The sequence below is a fragment of the Macrobrachium nipponense genome, chromosome 14 (genome assembly GCF_015104395.2).
Source record: "Macrobrachium nipponense isolate FS-2020 chromosome 14, ASM1510439v2, whole genome shotgun sequence".
Taxonomy (NCBI): Eukaryota; Metazoa; Arthropoda; class Malacostraca; order Decapoda; family Palaemonidae; genus Macrobrachium; species Macrobrachium nipponense.
The window spans coordinates 37,958,997-37,980,394 of NC_087207.1; the positions used below are offsets into that span (position 1 = coordinate 37,958,997).

Consider the following 21,398-nt stretch of genomic DNA (forward strand, 5'->3'; position numbering starts at 1 on the left):
TTAAATTTTTTTTTGTATATGATAACACAACGATTTATGCATATTTCAATCTCATTGTGTTATTCAGCTAATTACCTTTTGCAATGGACAACACTATACGAGATATATGTGTATACTGAGTACATTTTGAAACCCTTCTTATTCATAATCTTTTAATATATATATATATATATATATATATATATATATATATATATATTATGTATATATTATTATATATATTATAATTATATATATAGTATATATAATATCATATACGTATGTGTGTGTGTGTTTATGTGTGTGTGTATATATATATATATATATCATATATGTATATATATATATATATATATATATATATATATATATTAAAAAATTTATGAATAAGAAGGATTTCAAAATGTACTCAGAATATACATATTTCTCGTACAGTGTTGTCCATTGCAAAAGGTAATTATATGAATATCATCATGATATTGAAATATGCATAAATCGTTGTGTTATCATCTACAAAAAAAAAAAAGTTTTGAAAATAAAAGAATATATAATGATTTTTAGGGAGTAAAGCGTAAGCGTTAAAATAAACGAACCAAAATCAATTATAAGATGCCAACATCGATGATAAAGAAGTTAAAAGTAACGTAACTTCGGCAAAAGTGACTCATTCCTTACTGGCTTCATGATTTTGCAGCCGGGACATTCGAGAGCCGATGGTATTTTTATCACGATGGTTCTTGAATGTGCGCACTTTTGCTTAATTTCAGTGGGTCCTTGTGTAATACTTTGAAAAAACACATTTGATGGCATTTTCTGACAAGTATTGCTCTTAATACCAGTACCCTCATTTACACTACCTGTTATTGTCATTATTGTTTTACACAATATATATATATATATATATATATACTAATATATATATAATCAATATATATATATATATATATATATAGTATATTATATATATACATATATATATATATATATATATATATATATATATATATATATATGTATATGTATGTATATATGTACATACATACTATAATTACATACATACATACACACATATATATGTATATACATACACACACACACAACACATATATATATATATATATATATATATTATATATATATATAGGTATATATATATTATGGATTTGTCTGGCTTCCTTCTATGGCGCATTTGTAACTTTTCGCATACACAGCTCTCAATCATACCACTCCATTGTTAGTCTTTCGATTTATTTTTCAAAACCATAATAATAAAGGAAACTGTTTGCTTACAATATCTGCTTGGAAAACGTATCTGTAAGCATTTAATAAACACTAAAATAAAACGAGAGAGAACAGGTATCATTATCAGTATCATCATTGGTAGGGCCAATGAAGGGAATTCACGAAAAAAATGTACAGTTATTTTAATATATCGCTCACTCCTTCCGACGCCAGTTGAGTCGAGATCAACGTCATCTCACTAAGATAATATTCGCGGAATGAGTCGAAATTTTGGGGTTTATTCCGGTCAGTTGTTGTTATGCGTTGCAAAATGTTGCACGTTACAGTTGCATCATATTACATATCTCTGTGTGGCGGTCTGGCGCAATTATATCAGTTTTCGTCCTTGGAACCTTCTTATCTCCGCACATCCCAAGCAACGTAATGGTACGAGTTTGTTTTCTTGAAAGGCTGAAAACCCTCTGTTGAGTGTATTAGGTACTGAGTTGTTCCTCGATAGACATGGATTGCAACGAGAGAGAGAGAGAGAGAGAGAGAGAGAGAGAGAGAGAGAGAGAGAGAGAGAGAGAGAGAGAGAGAGAATGCGAGTGTTCAGCTCTTCGTCAAAATGTATACCGTATTATTATTACTGGAAACGGGAGGGCCTTGTCAAGGCAATCCACATCTCAGAGGAATGAAACCATTCGCAATATTAGAAATGTTTCACAAATGGAAATATATATTTATTCCTGTTTCTTGTCGTGAGATTTCAAGTGCACGATCTATGAAGACCACTCTCATTCTGCCCAAGAATCCAAATACATTCCCACTTTTATTTTCCCATGTTTAGGGTTATACATCCTTGGTGGCATATATTCAATATGTGTATATTGGTCGTGTTATGCCTAAATTATCAGCATTTAAGATGTCGAGACTCGTCTATGCTTCGCATTCTAGTTTTGCTTTTGGTTGAACCTTTTAACCAAGCTGCATATTCGAATACTTATCACACATGTCATTTACATAACTCCAAATGTAGAGGAAAGTGGTTGCATTTATTTTCAAAGAAGATTAATTATTTTTTATTACGTTCTCTTAGAAAATACTGTTTGGTTCAAAGGGAAAAACTATTTTTGTTTTTTTTGGAAGCAGGAATAATTTCAGACTGATGATATTTTACGAAAGATAAAATAAAAGAAAAGGACGACGCTTTAGTTATTATGAATTGTAAAACAACAAACTGGGTGGAATCTGGATCCGCAAGAGGCGTAAGCTCATTTGACATTTCCTTCGATTAACCTCGTGACCCAGCACCTGATGACCCCGACACGGGTTGCAGGTGACTGACGGCAGAGCTGTCGTGTGACTCATAGGTGGAAGGAACAAGAGAAGTGAATTAATCAGATGGAAGGAAGGGTGGGCGTTGATTATGCAGGTGCAGGATGGAAGTTGTTAATTGCACAGTTGAAAGTTAAGGACTGATAAGGGAGTCGGAAGCCAGGCCTAAAGGAGAGGGGATGTCGTTGTACAACAACGAAAGTGAATCTCATTTGAGAGGAGGTTGTTGGAATCTAAAGCCAAATGAAGGAGATCGATTCTGAAAGGTAAATATTTTGACAGATAGTGCATAATATTCCAAATATTTTTAATCAAAGATCTAAGAACATTCCATAATTCTCCTTAGTTTAATCGAGTTATGCATCTGTAGAAATGGTTATTAAACTTTCATTCAGGAGTTGCAGTGTTTTTTCTGTCAGACGCTGCAATTTTAATTAAATTTTGTCCCGTCATGAATGGTCCAAAAAATATTCTGTTGAGACTTTGTAATATTTTCGTGGCAGGAATTACAATATTGATGTTCTTCCTGGCTTTGCAATGTCCTTATTTAGTCGGTGGGGGGGCGGGGGGAGAAGGAATTTTTGTGCAATTTTGTTCTTTTCTCTGTTTTCTGTTTTGCTTGTGTTATTTTTTTTTACTTTTTTTTTTTTTTTTTTTTTTTTTTTTTTTTTTCCCAAAAGTTATACTGGTTAGTATTTCTTCTTTATCCGGTAGTTCTTCACCTTGCAGGCTTATTGATACTCTTGTTATCTCATAATCTGGTTATTCTTTAGATTAACGAAGGCAAAGTTTTGCATAAGGAATTAGATCAAAAGATTAGCGAGAGGGAAATTAGTGGGATCAAGAGAATGAATTTCGTTCTCTCTCTCTCTCTCTCTCTCCTCTCCTCCCCAATCTCTCCTCTCTTCTCTCTCTCTCTCTCTCTCTCTCTCTCTCTAACACACACACACACACACACACACACACACACACAGTTAAAAATAACGGAGTTGGAGGACAGTGGTACAGATATGATAAGAAGAAGCACACGTCTTCAGAACAGAATTATTGGTCTTCACCTTTGCGAATGGAATTGCTGTGGTGTCTCTCCGATAGTTTAAAGATCTGAAGGGCTTTTGTGAGCTGTTGGGGGCAAAGAACAATGTCTTGGAGACCAACCGAAAAGATGCACAAATGATCTGCGCTGAAGCCTCTCCACCTAAATGTCTCCTAAATTAAGATTTCTTTTCTAATTTCCCATTGTATTGAATTCTGTCGTTTCATGTATAAATTAATTTTACTCTATTTTTAGAATTTTAATGTAATTCTGCATCGCTTTCGGTGTGATATTTTGTAAAGTACTTTTGCTGTGGTTTCATTGGATATTGTTTTGTTGAGAATGTGTAGCAATTTTCTCATTATCACATTCATCTAGCCAATATACTACGTTACGACTGAATACTTGATTTGTAGGAGATTTATAGTAGTTTGCCAACTGTTTACTTAGGTAATGAAGGGTAACTGAAGATGATGGTTGTAGTAAAGCGGCGAAGCACTGATATAAGAGTGGATTAAACGTATGAAGACTGGAGAGTTATATATAGACACAAAGATTTCACTACCTACCCCATGACTTTGAAAGATGTTCTGTTTTGACAGGTGGCCTCTTTCAAATCCTCCAAATCCCCAAGTAAGTCATTTTCATTTGGGAAAACAAATTCGTTTTGAGCCCGAGTTCATTCGTCCCTGACATCGAGAGCTAGAATAACCAATAGCGACTCGGGATCGGGAAGAGGGACGTTCAACTCCTGTAGACTAACGTGTTATGGTCACTACTTCTCAGTTGCGGGAGCCATCTGGTGGCGCGCAGGATATGTGTCTCTGCCGTCTGTCCACTGATCTTCCAGCCGTTGGTCTTCACAAGGAAGATTTTGGGGCCGCCTCGAAACTAATTTGGACCGAAAACTTTAATAAAGGTCCGAATTCATTTCATTATAAAGAGAGAACGCAAAATTTATCTCTCTCTCTCTCTCTCTCTCTCTCTCTCTCTCTCCTCTCTCTCTCTCTCATTACGATGGTATTTTTCTCTCGTCAAACTCGTAGTCGACCAGGTCTTTAATGCCATCCTTCATTAACACATTATTTATAAAGTAAATTACTGTAGAGCAATTAAGAATATGATTTCGAGTCGTGAAGGATACAAAACAAGTAAAAAATTAATGCGTTCTCTACGTTCTCTACAGTGTATGATGCTCTATGAAACTCAGCCACGACCCATGAAACTCTCAGCCGAGGCCCTTGAATCTTTCAGCCACCTGATGCTAGAGAGCTACAATCTGGTATGTTTGATGATTGGAGGGTTTATGATCAACATACCAATTTACATCCCCCTAACCTCAGTAGTTTTTAAGATTGAGGGTGGACGGTGAGACAAAAAGCCATCTCGATAGTTTTCTTTTACTGAAAACTAAAAAGACGCCTGTGAATAATCCAGAATGTTCAAACCTTTTCTACGGCGTACAAATACAGTAACGCTCAGAAATACTGCCGCCAACAGTAATGTAGCGTGAAATGAATAAATGAATTGACGAAGAATCCGCATTAACTTTGGCTTCAACTTTAATGTTGGTCCATGATACATCGAGGCTGTTGCCCATTCTCATGTCATTTTTTAAAAATTGCGTTCTTCTTAATAAAGCAGTAACATTACTAAGCATTCTGTTACTCAGGTATCACTGCTGATAAGCAAGTCCCACTGCCTGTCTTACCAACATAAATTATCTTCAATATGTTTATTGGTTCACAAGATGTAACTGGTTCAGTTAACTATTCACATAATATTACTGGTAATTGTGAATTCTGTCATTAGTTTTGTTTTTTATTAATTTTCGATAGTACCTGCCAATGATGTGTTATCGGAAAATTAACGATGCCAGATATCAGTCACAGACTATTCTCATATTATTATTGTTGTTGTTTTTTCATTGATCATTATCATGATTGTTGTCTTCGTCGGCCAGTGTTGTCCTGGAAGTGACCAGTGTTATTATTAGTATTGTTGTTGATGCTTTTGTGTAAGTCGTATGTGTTGGAGGCGCGTAAGGTTATGGTTATTAATGTCAGATCTTACTCATATTGTCCTCAGTATTTTTTCACTTTTTTTTTATTTTTTTTATTTTTTATTTTTTTTATTTTTTTATTTTATTTTTATTTTTTTTTGCAAAGTTATTGACACCAAATACACGATTCTTTCAAACTATTTTTCTATTATTCATAGCAAAAATATTCAAGACACTAGACTTACGGGAGATAAATCATCAATTTACAGTTTCATTTCTAAAATTTGTAAGATGCGTATTTGGTGCCCTATAACGAGGTATCGTATTTAAGAATAAATAAAATTTTACGGATACTTCATCTGTAGCCTCCAAAAAGTCAAACCATTTGATTTGGCAACGCACGGAATTGCTGTGAAATGGGCCAGATTGCGTTGTAATCATATTCCTGGTCAGATAGATTTGATTTTAAGATAATATTTTGAAGATTTCTGTCATCTTCAATTATACAATCGATTTATACTTGCCAGCTAAATATTGGGATAAATCTTGCTGCATATACCAGTGCGTTTTCCTTCTCAGATGTTTATTAGTTTTTTGTTATTATTATATTTCGAGTACCGGGAATTTAGAATGTTTTCAATATGTAATTTTGGTCCCACATAGCAATAGCGAAGAAAATTAGCAGAATTATCAGATTTCGCTTTTGTTTGATTTTCATCCGACCTTATAAATAAGGAAGTGAGAGCGGTTAGAAATGAAGCTGTAATTTCATCATTTTTCTCTAGTGTACTACGCCTCTTGTCTTTATCATGTCTGTGGAAAGAAAGGAAAATCTCGAGAAAAAAATAATTGAAAAATCCACAAAAGATGATCTGATGATGACACGAGGAGCTGATGATAATGTTTTCTAAAACAACAAGGTACCTACTCCTCTCTCTCTCTCTCTCTCTCTCTCTCTCTCTCTCTCTCTCTCTCTCTCTCTCTCTCTCTCTCTCTCCTCAGACCTAGACCTAGCCGGTGATAGACTTCGCCTTTGCAAATATCAGTGGGATATCGGTGTTGACTTAGGCTGCTTTATCACGTGGCAGGGAACATTTTCTTTTTCGCTCGTTCGCAGGTTATCGGGGACGAGAAGTTACGCCCAGCAGGTATGAATAGGTATGAATGTGGTCATTCTTCAGCTTCTGTCTTGCATTCATTTAATTACTTACACACAAACACACTCATTCTAATTATGAATACTTCTACACGAATACTATATATATATATATATATATATATATATATATATATATATATATATATATATGTGTGTGTGTGTGTGTGTGGTGTGTGTGTGTGTGTGTGTGTGTATAATATATATATATATATATATATATATATATATATATATATATATATATAATATATATATATATATATATATATATATAATATATATATATATATATATATGTACATAGCGGTGAAGAGGCAAAATAGCTCAATACATTGGGTTGTTTTATTGTTGCCAACGTTTCAAGACTATGGTCTCATTTCCAAGGCTATAAAAAACAAATATACATAAATGACAAACTTGTCCAGCAAGATTAACATAAATTGTCACATACAAATAAGCACGAGAAAAAATATAAAATATAAAATAAAATAAAAATAACTAAAATACACAAAGTAAAAATTGATACAATTTTTTTTTTTTTTTTTAGATATAAACAAACCTTACAACCCGAGGTTCGGTTGCTGAAAGGCCTGACAGAGTGAGAAGGAGTCGAGATAACCAAGGAAAGATGATAGTGGGCGGTCTAAGCAATGTATAATGGAACTGCTGTAGTGTTGTTAGTCAATGTTGGAACAAGGTGCTTAATGGCCAAAGCCTCGAGTATAGGGAGTTGGTTTTCATTAGGGCTGGATTAAATTATCTTAAAATCATCGTAGTTGATTCTGCATTTGCATAATTGTGCATGGTTTCTTATATTTGAAAGCTCTGGACTAGAAAGCTTCATCCCTGTGCGGTAACTAATGCCTATGTGTGAGTCACACATATATATACATATATAGGTATATATAATATTTGTTTATTTATTTACTTATTTATTTTATTTATACAGTATATTCACTTCCTCGTCAAAAGTTATACTGGAGTTACTATGACATTTATATTGGAGGTGTCACATGTAGATCGTGGTTGTTTTCGAGATCACGAGTTCATAAAACAAGTCAGGATCCGTGTTATCCGGTCAGATACCATTAACGGAGTTTATTCTTTTACGGAATTAAACACTTCTCCTTCGCTGACCTCGTCAAAGCTCTCACGGCTCTGTCCCCATATAATCTCTTTAAAATAAGCGAAGATTTTCCCCATTGGAAATAATGGCCCCACCAAATTAGAAGTAGCAGAAGCCTAAACATATGCCACTTGCAAAAACTCCCTCCAGCTGTCAAGTGGTGACTAATTCCGATATCCCTATGTAAATCCCAGAGGCCTAACGACATCGGAACGATAAGTCCTCGCTACCTAGGATGTCTTGAATAATCTGACCTATCTGAGTGCTACCTAGCACTCAGATCTCGCATATGCCAGACCACCTTTCTTTCAAAACTTCGCCAATGGTTGTCATTTCTCCTTAGACCCGCCTTAACATTTGCCAGTATACGCCTAGAGGAAGAAAGCACAGCAGAAAGTGATCGTCAAATGTCAGCCAGAGAATAATACAAGAATATTCAGACTTCAGGTGTTGTAAACACGTACACAGGGCAATGATTTTGAACTTCCGAACATAGACTACACTTCCCGGCTGACCTGCAAAGAAAGCCTGACTTGAACCAAGCTTATTAATTAGACATAGGACAGGCATGTACAAAGGGATTTAGTTAGAGATAAATGGAGCAGTGGATGTTAATGTAGTTGGGGTAATAATGAAAATGGTTGATTGTAAAGGTATTAGGGAGCAAACATTGGATAAAGATAGGATGAGAAAACAGTTGAGTAGCAGATTAGGTGACGCAAGAATGATAGGAAGGCGTGTGCCAAAGACTGAAGATTGGGAAGAGACTTGGTAAACAGACTGTTATTCCAACTTTCTCCTGTATGGCAGCGAAATATGGATGTTTATTGCAAGTATCAAAGGGAAGGTTGTGTCTGTTGAGATGACTAGTGTCATAAAAAGGTTTGCATAGTTGAAAAGATGGATCAGTGTGTTTTGGGATATTTTGGTCAACTAGAATGAATACAGAGGATGTTAGGTTGGCTAGAGGAGTGTATGATTTAAAAATGTTAGAAGAGAGGAAGTGAAGACGTAGAACGTGTTAGATAGAGGCTAATTGGACACTGTGTATTGATCCAACACATTTTTGTAGGGGTATTAATTGGCTAAAGTTTTCTGCACTGTATTCATTCACAGTTTAGCTGGTAAAGTATCGATGTGCCACTCCCTGTTATGGACAGTGGCCTAATATATAAATAAATAAATAAATATATTATATATATATATATATATATATATATATATATATGTGTGTGTATATATATTATATATATATATTATATATATATATTATATATATATATATATATATATATATATATATAATTGTCGTAGAGATGGTGGAAGGAATGACACGAGTCGACCAAGATTTTTCATGTATTTTTAACACCTCCTAAGGGTCAAGTGATACAAAAATCATTATTTGCTGCAAAGACACTTCTGTGGCAGCAATACATAAACATAAAAACTATCGTACGGCTATTTAAAAACTAATTGTCTAAAAATGTTGTTTACAAGTAGTTCATTCAGTTTGCACATCCCGGGGCTCCTATTGATCAGATCTACACGATCTTTCCCTATTATACATGACGCAAAATTTTTTTAAGAACTATGTACTTAAGAACTTGTTAATCAGGAATTTCCTTCTACAGAAGATTGTGTGCATATATGAGATCCCTTGCAATCAGTGTAATAAAATGTACGTGGACAAAGTGGAAAGGATCTCGAAACAAGATTAAAGCAACATTTCGTCAGAAAGGGGAATAAGGCAAGCGGTTTGTTTCAAATATGAATGAGTGCAACCACACCATGAATGGGAAAGAAGCGAAAGAGATGTTTTGTATAGACATCACAAAACGAAACGTTGTTGAATCATGTATAATAAAGAAAAATCGTGTAGATTTGATCAACAGCAGCCCCGGGATGTACTACAAAATGGATGAACACTTGTAAACAACATTTTTAGACAATTAGTTTTTAAATAGTGCTACGATAGTTCTTATGTTAATATATTCGCTGCCACCAGAGGTTTCTTTGTAGCAAATAATGATTTTTGTATCACTTGACCCTGAGGAGGTGTTAAAAATATACATGAAAAATCTTGGTCGACTTGTGTCATTCCTTCCTCCATCTCTACGACAATTATATATATATATATATATATATATAGATATATATATATATATATATATATATATGATTATAATCACACTTAACACATTATTCACATATCTACAAGTACCTCTGGATATATCTGTTTCATTTTTATGCCTAAGGCTTCTTTCAGAAGACTAGTACAAAGTGATAGAAATGTTCACACTTGCCAAGAGGGAATAATTGGATCTATACACTCTTTAGTGACTGAGGTCAGTACTACATTTATAACTGTTTTGCAATGCCTCACCCTTCTACCTTCTTCCACTGTCAACTTCCATACTTGAAATCTATGCAAGTTGCATATTTTTCTAATAAATAATATATAAAGTTTAAACGTGCCATGATTGATATTCATCTTCTTACAAAAACTTTTTCTTATAAAACTTGACTCGGTAATGTTTCTATCGATTACATGATTAGAGGTAGTTATCTTTTTTTGCCCTTGCCCAGTTGATTGTATGGTTGTTTCCACTGACATGGAAATTCTACCGTTCATTTGTATTTAAAAGAATTTTTTATGCAGTTTTATTTTCTCATCCAATAATTCCCAGTTTGATTTGTATAAAGGGTGGCCTGTAACAGGTTGTACCTGGGTGAAACTGGAACAGTTTGAGCATGACTTATGCGAAGGGACGGGCCCACCGCCTGGCTAACTAACCTCTTCTGTTTCAACTTTGGGGATGCGTAAGACTTTGTTGAGTATACCCTGAAGTGAATGTGAATCCGTGAACTGTTGTCTAATAAAGAAAACGATTTACATGAAAATATCGTGGGGGGAACTATGCAAAGTTTTTTATTTTCCCACAAATCGTACTCTTGAATAAGTAACAACGAAAATTCTTAGCAATGAGGAAATCGAATACTGACATCAAGCCACTAGTGCTAACGGCAAAAGCTGCAAGTAGTGTGGCTGACAAATATACAGAAACTTAGACGAGTTATTGAAACCAAACGGAATTATCAGGGAAGCAACACTGGAATGACAACGAGGGCTCGAAGGGAGACGTTGGAACAATGAAAAAGCCTTGATTTAAATTGTGTTCAGCAGCAACCTAGATGATCGTGAAGTATTTTATTAAGTAAAATCTAAAATTCATTGATGGATTAAGTTTGAATTGTGCCAACGAATATTAAAAGAATAAGTCTGCGCATAGTTATAAAGCTCATTAAATCCTTGCTATGCAAAAAAAAAAAAAAAAAGAAGAAGAAGAGGAAGAAGAAGAAGAAGAAGAAGAAGAAGCAGTGACAGGTAATCTAATGAAGTTTTATATAAATCGGTGTGCGATATACTTGCAAATGTATCACAGCACATAAGTCCAAAGGAATCTGATAACTAAAATGGAATCTGTGGAATGCGTTTTTCATATGCTTTGTTGCGGCTTTATATTCCAATATTTTTATTATAGAATGAATGAATTTCCACTGGACACCTAACAAGGTCTAAACTAAATCAAGTAAGAAACGATCAAATCTGTAACAATTTGGGGGTTCTCTGAAATAGGTCTAAAGCTAATTAGTTATCGCCTCTCACTCGAACAATCACAGATGAGGAACCGTGTGAGGAAGACTGAAGAGGTTTTAAGGCACAAGAAGTTATTTGAGTAATAGGAGAGCTGCTACACCACGGTGGTTACTAAGACAATGTAGTCTGTTTGCAAAGAGTTTATTAGGAACGGTCGTGAAAGATAACTGTTCTCTTGTAGAAGTGAGAAGGTAACGCAGGAGAGAAGAATAAGAGTTGTGGAGTCTTACAATGTTTTTTTTTTCGACTACTGTATATAATCTTTCCACTGAAAGAGAAGTGCTTTATTCCATGAGGTCTCATCCTCTTAAAGAAGCTGGCATCATGCTATAACTATGAATACTTAATATTTGCCAATGTTTAGTTACTTTGTTTAAGCAATATCGTTTTGAAAAACGTTTCTTTTCCTTTTTCAGCAATGGTACCTGATGAAGTATGGTTACCTCCCCATGTCTGATATGGAGACAGGGAATCTTCGGACGGAGTATCAGCTACGAGAGGCTATAAAGACCATGCAGGTAAGGAGAACTGTTGCTTTTATGAAAACATGGGGGCGAAATATCTTAATATTGTATGGTTGATAGAACAGAAGTAGACACATGTTAATTGATTTTACCTTTAAAACGCTTTATATTCGTGTTTCTGTATACAAATAATGTAATTACTTTTAATTTCTTAATCCTTCTTTTCTGCCACACTAGGTATATGTGCAGGAAGATCGTGAGAATTTTTTAGATGTAGAATAGTTTACCTTAATAGAAAAATTTACCTTAGTTCAAGAATACTTATACTACAGCAACTGTTTATCAGAGGTTGGTTTTGTATGCAAATATAAATGGAATTTACAAAAGAAATCAATATATATATATCTATATTGATTTCTTTTGTAAATTCCATATATATTAACATACAAAACCAACCTCTGATAAATAGTTGTGTAGTATAAGTATTCTTGAACTAAAGTAAATTTTTCTATTAAGGTAAATTATTCTACATCTAAAAATTCTCACGATCTTATGCACATAAACCTAGTGTCGCAGAAAAAGAAAGGAATAAAGTTAAATTAAAAGTAATTTATTCATTTCGGATTCTCATTTATATATATAGATATTATATATATATATATATATATATATATATATATATATATATATTATATATATATATATACATACACACACACACACACACACATATATATATATATATATACTATATATATATATATATATATATACATATACTATATATATCTATAATATATATATATATATATATATATATATATATATATATATATATACACACACACACACACACACACACACACACACACTAAGAATATGAAATGAATGCGGTTCTTTTGTCCTACAGAATTAATCAGACAAAGGATGAAAATAACTGAGAGTTCTAGTAAGTGATGACTGAAAAGCTTCATTTTTATAATGTTGTCGAAGCCTGCACCTGAATCTATGTAAGAAGATTTTCCGTAAATTTTTAATTAAGTAAAATATCCTCATTAGATTATTCAGAGAATTTACAATAGAGTGGCCTTTTCAGGCGTGTTGTTGAGTTTATCATGCGCATGCTACTGTTAGTAGATTAATATTATTTATGTTAGTCTGTAGCCTTATACGGAAAAACCCGCTCCGGTCTCCAGTATGCGAAACGTGAATAATATTTTGCAGTTATCCCTAAATTTGTGTACGTTTCTCTGTAAGTCACGTTTTCTTTTTTAAATATCTGGATAACTAAATAGAATTTTTCATTAGTAGCTATATCCGTCATCAAAGTCGATAAGAATACTGATTTCCTTTCTTTCCATGTTTTATTATTTATTATTATATTATTATAATAAAGAGATAAATATGTTTATAAAGAATACAAAATGTATGGTTGTTAATGCAGAAAATTGGCAGTTCTTTACCTAATGAGTCTGTTGTGGTCACAACCATTTCATCCGAATATAGTATGCCATAAAAGAAAAATTCCCTTCGTTCCGAGTGCTTGAGGGAAGCGCTTTGTATTCAGCAATGCTGCTAAAAGATGCCAGTCATTTTGCCGTTTACGGAAAACAAACTCGGGCAGTTTTTACTTTAAATATAGTGCCACCCCCATCACTGATCAATTTTGACTACATTGCTGAAATTCTTTACGAAATATGCTTCACCATATGCGAATTGTTTAAAACAGATTTTTATCTCTTCGAACAGCGCTTTGGTCACATTCCAGTCACCGGCCGCATAGACGAGGATACGAAGGCCTTGATGAAGCGGCCCCGGTGTTCCTTACCAGATGTCATGCCTGGGAATTATAACCTCCAAGCCCACAGTCGGGTCAAGAGATTCGTCAAACAAGGCAGCCGTTGGGACAGATACAACCTCACTTGGGGGTAAGTCATCCAGTAAGATTATTATAATGATGCTCATTGTGTTCTTTTCACACACACACACAAATACATCTTTGTTTTTTTAGCCATTTTTATTTCCACGTGGTATTTTTTTTTTTATTACTATAGGTGTTTTATTTTTATGTATTATTTTTAAACACTGTAAGATGATGTTTTAGATATCATGCACAATATATGTTTTGTGTGTGTGTGTGTGTGTGTTTGGAGGGTGGCGAATTATTATGAATGCACTGTAATAATTTTATCTCACATTCTTTACTTCATACGTTCTTATTATCTTGTAATCACTGACTCATATTAGTATACTTATATATATATATATATATATATATATATATATATATATATATATATATATATATTCAATCAGGTGAGAGCATTAAAAAGGGTCCAAGAATCCACTAAACATAGTGAAGAATATTTTATTAGGAACGTTTCATACTGCTTCAGAGTACATCTTCAGCCTGTAATTATAAATTGTGACAATTTAATTAATAGTAAAATAATACATTAAGACTAAAATATCAAGATAATAAGTTAAAAACCTTACCTTAGAACATTTAACAAACAATAGACTAAAACTTTTAAGAAATATGTTAATTAAAATTTACAGAAACATTTAAAACAAATAATGAGAGGACAAGTACAAGTACCCTAAGTACAAGTAGAGAAGGGAATGATTTGAAAACACAGTTCGGCCCAGATCTCAGTTATGCTAAATACAACGTGGCAGCAGCCACGTTTGCACTTAGAGAAGGAACCAGTCGTTTGATGTATAATGACTCAAGTGTCGCTAAGTAATCGTTGGGAGTGCTGTCAATGATTGAGAAATGTGTTTTATCAATATTAATTTTACATATTTTGGCGTGGTTACGGATATTGGATAATTCTGGGTTTGTTATCCTTTGTCCTGTTCTGTAGCTAACACCTAAGTGACTGGAATATCTCACTTTTAGTAACCGTTTGGTCGATCCGATGTAAATACCAGGACAACCCGGACAATTAAATTTATAATGACGTCGATCTCATGAACGGTGGTAGTTTTTCTTTGTGTAAAAAAAATGTGCCAATTTTTAATGGGTTGACAGGAATCAAGTTTAATTTTAAACAACCTATTTCACTTTCAATGATTTTCCTTATTCGCTCGCCTAATTTGTTTTTATATGTAAAGGAATGGCACAAGTACATAACTAGCTTCTTAAACATCATAGGAAGGAACTTGCTCAGAAAAATTATTATTTAAAATTTCTATTTACTACATTATAAAAAACATTTACTGGATAAGAATTGTTAATAAAATAACCTCTTTAAAAATTCAATTGCTTCGTGAAATAAATTCCAATTTGAGGTATATTTCATAGGTCTAAAAACCAGGGTTGAGATGGCATTAATTTTAAAATTCAAAAAACTGTGTTTTCAAATCATTCCCTTCTCTACTTGTACTTAGGGTACTTGTACTTGTCCTCTCATTATTTGTTTTAAATGTTTCTGTAAATTTTAATTAACATATTTCTTAAAGTTTTAGTCTATTGTTTGTTTTAAATGTTCTCTAAGGTTTTTAATTAACTTATTATCTTGATATTTTAGTCTTAATGTATTATTTTACTATTAATTAAATTGTCACAATTTATAATTACAGGCTGAAGATGTACTCTGAAGCAGTATGAAACGTTCCTAATAAAATTTTCTTCACTATGTGGTTTGGTGGATTCCTGGACCTTTATATATATATATATATATGTATATATATATATATATATATATATATATATATAATATTATAATATATATATTATATATATATAAGGTCATACACGTTTGCGCATATTTTGCACATGTAGCGCCGATAGTTATTTATTGGGAGTAGTGGTAGCTCAGTTTTTGTCTTTATGATGAAGCAACCTTTTTATTTGTTTCATTACCAGTTTCGTAAGCAACTGAATTTTTATCAGACAATTTTGAAAGTAACCGGTTGCTAATTACTGGCAGTTTTCGCTTACTCTGGAACTAAGTTTACAAACGACTTTGCTGCTGTTGTTGTTGTTGTTGTTGTTGTTGTTATTGTTGTTGTTGAGGGGCGGCAGGAAAGCCCTATGGAAAAGCCTAAAAAGATCTGAAAAAGGTGTTCCACGTTGAGTTTAATATAGGAATTTTAGGATAGGATTTTTATGTTTTATTTATTAGAATGAAAATGCAAAAAGTCAATAATGTTCCTGATAAACAGTGCAGAACAATTATTTCTAATAAATTATAGTGTACTTATTTTAATTTTCGTTGATGAAACAACATTATTTGACCGTAGATTTTAGCACGCCCTCTGGGTATGCTGGAGGTCAGATCGCACCTTGCTATATAAGGATTGATTGATTCGTCAGAATTGTTTTTGAATAGTATGAGTGAGGATATAAAGAAAATATGGTTTCTCAAAAAGAAAAAAAAAAAGTTCTGGAAACCAATACATTCATTCCTTATCATATCAAGTTCTAACACTGTGAAGCGTATGAATGATTTTTTATATCCAGCTCACGGTGGTTTTATGCTGAATACCGGTTGACGTTTGTGATATATGGTAAGTCTGTTATATGAATATCAATTACTTAGCATTTCGATCATCATACTGTGTGGCACAGGTGAGGATTCAAAACCCTCTTGTTCTGCGAGTTTTAACGTTTAGAATACTTTTCACTTCTTTGAAAGGGAAGCCAGTTAAGCCAGACTCTGAAATACGGGGCCTATCAGGACTACGTGTGAAGAATTGTTCTGAAACTGTATCTATAATCTGTGCAATAAGGTACACATTAGTCATTCAACGTATGTGCGATAATTTCGGCACGACATTTTTGTACTCTAATTTGTTTGTACGAGGAGCGGCATTATATAAACCTAATTTGTCTTTGGTAAATCCAATATTTGTCCAAGGAAATCATATTTATGGTAGGAGCTAGTCAAATAACAATATATCTATATATATATATATATAATAATATATATATATGTATAATATATATATATATATATATATATATATAATATATATACATATTTTCATATATATATATATATATATATATATAGTCATTATATAACATGTTTATAATATAGTAGATTCTGCTAGTACGTTGGCTATAAACGGGTTTTAACCGAGGGCTGTCACTGCTGTTGGCTTGCACGTACAGGTGACCCATAATAAATACATGAAAAAAAGTAATTAGCGTGTCATCAATGTATGGTACACTTCATAAAGGATTAAGAAAAATTCAAAATGACTGAAATATATTTACAAAATCTTAGAGCTCGGCATTTTGTTAATGAATTGTAACGTTCTCAAAAAATAGATAGAAAGATAGTTATCTAACTAGATAGTTTCAACCTATTTTTTGGCAGTTTGTTGGTTAGTTGTCAAGTCATCTAAAAATATATAGAAGGAGAGTTATCTAAATAGATAGTTTCGAACTGTTATTTGCATTTTGGCTTGTTAGGATGCACGCTGAAACAGATAAATTCAAGGGTAGGACACAAAGCCTGGTATGACGCACGCTAAAGGGCACTGAAGGGACCATTCTAAAAAGATGAGACCTCTTCTCCTCTCCTCTCTCTCCTCTCCTCTGTCTCTCTCATCCATATCCTCTCTTCCTTCTCTCTCTCATCCTCACTTCTCTCTCTCTTCCGTCTCTCTCCATCTCTCGTTTAATCTTGGGAAGTACCCTAAACAGCAAAAGGTAAAGTGTAGTGGAAATGAGTTCCCAGAAATTTTTTATACGTTTTCTAACGGGTTAGTGTTTTTAAATATTTACGTTTTCTCTTTCAGTGGTCAACTCATGTAATATTTTCGTTTTTTATGACAGGTCAAGTAATGCAATGGGTAACTACAATAGATTGTAATATAGTTTATGTCTATTTAATTTGAATTGTTATTTACCTTAGCGAAATACACTGTACAGTTGGTTGAACAGGATTGGGTATCCAAAAGCTTCGTTATATTTTGGGGATGTGGTGATAAAACTGATGTATAGCGAGTTCTGACTCAAATAAATAGCATAAATTCCACAATCGTTTTCCAGCAATAAATGCGTGAACATGAGGATATAATACACAACTCATCGAAAGGACGGAATAGAGTAGAAAATTATCGGACTTTTTTTTTTTTTTTTTAGAAAGGGGACGTGGATGGGCTGGATTAGATTCTAAAGCGTAAATTATATGTAAATGTACTACCTTCGCTCAACTCTCGCAATGTATGAAACCTCATAATTCAAATTACAGTCTACCGCTTAGAGAAGTTTTGGGATTTTGAAACACTGGAACTTCAGAAGTTCAGAGGTTCAGCGAACGTGATTCCTTTCAAAGTGGAAAAGTTTCCAGTTTTCGTTCACAAGAAATATTAAAGGAATTGTATCCGTTACGTTTGGTAAATCGTAATCTATATTGAACTCTTCTATTTTTGTATCGCATCGCCCCTTTTCTGTTAACGGTAATGCATTTCTTCTGAGGTTTAACTCTCTTCCCCCTCATTCATTATCGGTCTCCCTCCGCAACTTGTAATTTTTCTTGAATTTTGCTCTGTAACCCGAGACTTTCTTTTCTCATAGTTCCCAATGTGCTCGGTTATGGATTCGTCTACAGTAATTACTTTTATTCACTGCCAACCTTTCTACTCTTTACACCACCTCTCTCTCTCTCTCTCTCTCTCTTCTCTCTCTCTCTCTCTCTCTCTCTCTCTCTCTCTCTCATCGGTAGTGCGTTTGGTTCTCATGTGTACGTTTGCAAGTCTCGAAATGGGCAAGAAATAACGAATGAGAGCGTTTCTGAAGTCCAATGTTCCTATGTTGACCTATGCTGTAAATTATGAACCTAACTCTTAGTCGACTGTTATGAGTTGCGCCTATGGCATAGAGAGAGGAATAGAAGAGAGAGAAAAAGATTCTCTCTCTCTCTCTCTCTCTCTCTCTCTCTCTCTCTCTCTCTCTCTCTCTCTCTCTCTGTGTGTGTGTGTGTGTGTGTGTGTGTGTGTGTGTGAGTGAGATACACTGTGGACTTGAACTTGCAGATAGGAAAGCTTTTAGTAGTGACTTGCAATGTTTTCATATATACATATATATATATATATATATATATATATATATATATATATAATATATATATATATTTTGTGATGTTGAACTAAGAGTCTACAGACTGTATGCCAAGCCTACATAATCAGACTCATCCATTCGTGGATGCGTGAATAGGAAAGTATTCATACATGCATATTAGAGTTTTACGAGAAAGAGAAAGGACTGATTTTCTGTTAGCTTTTATTAATATTTGCTATATCCTCTCTCTCTCTCTCTCTCTCTCTCTCTCTCTCTCTCTCTCTCTCTCTCTCTCTCTCTCTCTCTCTCTGATTGTGTTGGTGGTAGTTATAACAGTCTTGGAAAAGCCAAGAAGCTGCTAGGTATTTTGGGATTGGGAGTAACGAGGTAAATTGTTTATATTAGTGTCATCAGGAGCTATCGACGCCAGTCCAGCGAGAGAGAGAGAGAGAGAGAGAGAGAGAGAGAGAGAGAGAGAGAGAGAGAGAGAGAGACTTATATATGAACAACGAGAATAATTAATATAAGAAATGTGATAATAATAAAATTGTGTATCTTTCACTTCTGGTAGACATTGTGGACACTGATTCTACGTTGCTACCTGATGTTTAATGGCTTAATGGGGACTGGGTAACTAATGCCAGTTAGTATCCCCGGCCCGAATCAAAGGAAAGAAGGATTGAACCATGAAACCTACAGATAATCTGTGATTTGTTTGTAGAAGCTTGACCGCCCTTCAGTAATGCTCTCAACAACTGACTGGAGCTATTGGTGACTGGGTAATCACTGTTTGCACTTCTTGGAGCGTTTCCTAGCTTCTTTGGTTGGTGTTTCAATGCTTGAGGGTACACGGTAAACACGCTTTCTTTTCTGTTTGATTTTTTTCTGATCTACGTATTATTATGTTTTTGTATATTTCAGATCTATTATTTTCTTATATCAAAAGAATCTTAAAATAAATAAAATGGGCTTTATGTCAGGTAAATAAATGCTTAGAAAGTCCCTTCATCCGAATAAAGTGATTCACACACACCACACACAACACACAACACACACAACACCACATACACACACACACACATATATATTATATATTATATATATATATATATATATATATATATATGCATGTGACTGTCGTTCACTTTCTTGTGAAGGATCTTTTTCTATGCAATTGTGGCCTAACATGAGGTTTATTTATTTTTTGTTAGATTCTTCTACAATTTGTATTATAATGACATTGAGTTGCCCTCATGTTTTTCTTTTCAGTAAAAAGGGACTTGTGTGGGCTAAGGGAAACTAAACGAAGTAAAAGGGCTGTCCTTACTTGTCTAAAATGAAAAAAAAAAAAAAAACGATTTTCTCTTCACGATTTTGTAATTATAGGTGAATATAAATTCCGATCGGAAATGCCATTCATAAAAACATTTGTTCGTGTTTGATCGTATGGTATTATTTTTGGACGAGTATAGTTTTAATATATATATACATTATATATATATATATATATATATATATAATATATTATATATATATATATAATTATATATATATAATTATTTAATTAATATATATATTATATTATATTATATATATATGTATATATATATATAATAATAATAATAATAATGTATGAATTAATAATAATAGTAATAATAATAATAATAGATAATAATAATAATAATTAAGAAGAATAAGAAGAAGAAGAAGAAAAGAATAAGAAGAAGAAGAGAAGAAGAAGAAGAAGAAGAAAAGAATGCCCAAAAATTACGCTCCTTAGTTTGGCACTTAGCATATTATCATGTGAAACAATACGGTGGATGCATTTTATTTTCCGTATTTTTTGTTACTTGTTCAAGTAATGCTCTTCTTAATTTCCAAACTGATAGAAAAAGATATCTTTAAAGTGGTAGATTTATGAATTAAGAATGGAATTATTATAAATTTCTCCAAAACAAATATTTCCACCACCCAGGATGAAGGTAGACATTTGTTGTGATCGTTGCCATAGAACATAGCAAAAAACTTGCAGTACCATAAATGTAATATTAGTTTTAATAGTTATTATGTAAGAGCACTGTGAAACAAAATAAGATTACGTTTATTTATTATTTTACTAATTTTCTCGATTTTACTAGCGATCTGTTAGTTGAATCGTCTCGTAGATCATCGACAGCAATCATTATCAATGTCAGCAAGTCGGGCTGATCTGGAACAAAGTTCTCTTTGTGTTGAATCTCGAGTGTAGTAGAGGGTGCAAGGTAGTGACCAGCCATACGACTTCTATTGTGAGGATTGGTGTTATATAACGTAAATTGATGCAATTGAATTGCTACTGACCCTCGGATATTTATTGCCCGGTGTTGTCCGGTGAGTACAGAAAGAATTTGTTCAAGT

At 33.4% G+C, this 21,398-nt stretch overlaps 1 protein-coding gene across 2 annotated transcripts in view; it reads left to right on the forward strand.

Annotated features, from left to right (window-relative positions):
- LOC135226478 (matrix metalloproteinase-2-like) overlaps positions 1-21,398 on the forward strand; it is a 718,121-nt gene that overhangs the window by 520,539 nt on the left and 176,184 nt on the right. For both annotated transcript variants that reach the window (XR_010317231.1, XM_064266087.1), the window contains exons 2-3: positions 11,936-12,037; positions 13,733-13,911. Coding sequence is in view for 1 of the 2 variants with exons in the window: in XM_064266087.1 (XP_064122157.1) it covers positions 11,936-12,037; positions 13,733-13,911 (281 nt within the window). In the remaining variant the exon portion in view is untranslated. The remainder of the gene's footprint in view (positions 1-11,935; positions 12,038-13,732; positions 13,912-21,398) is intronic.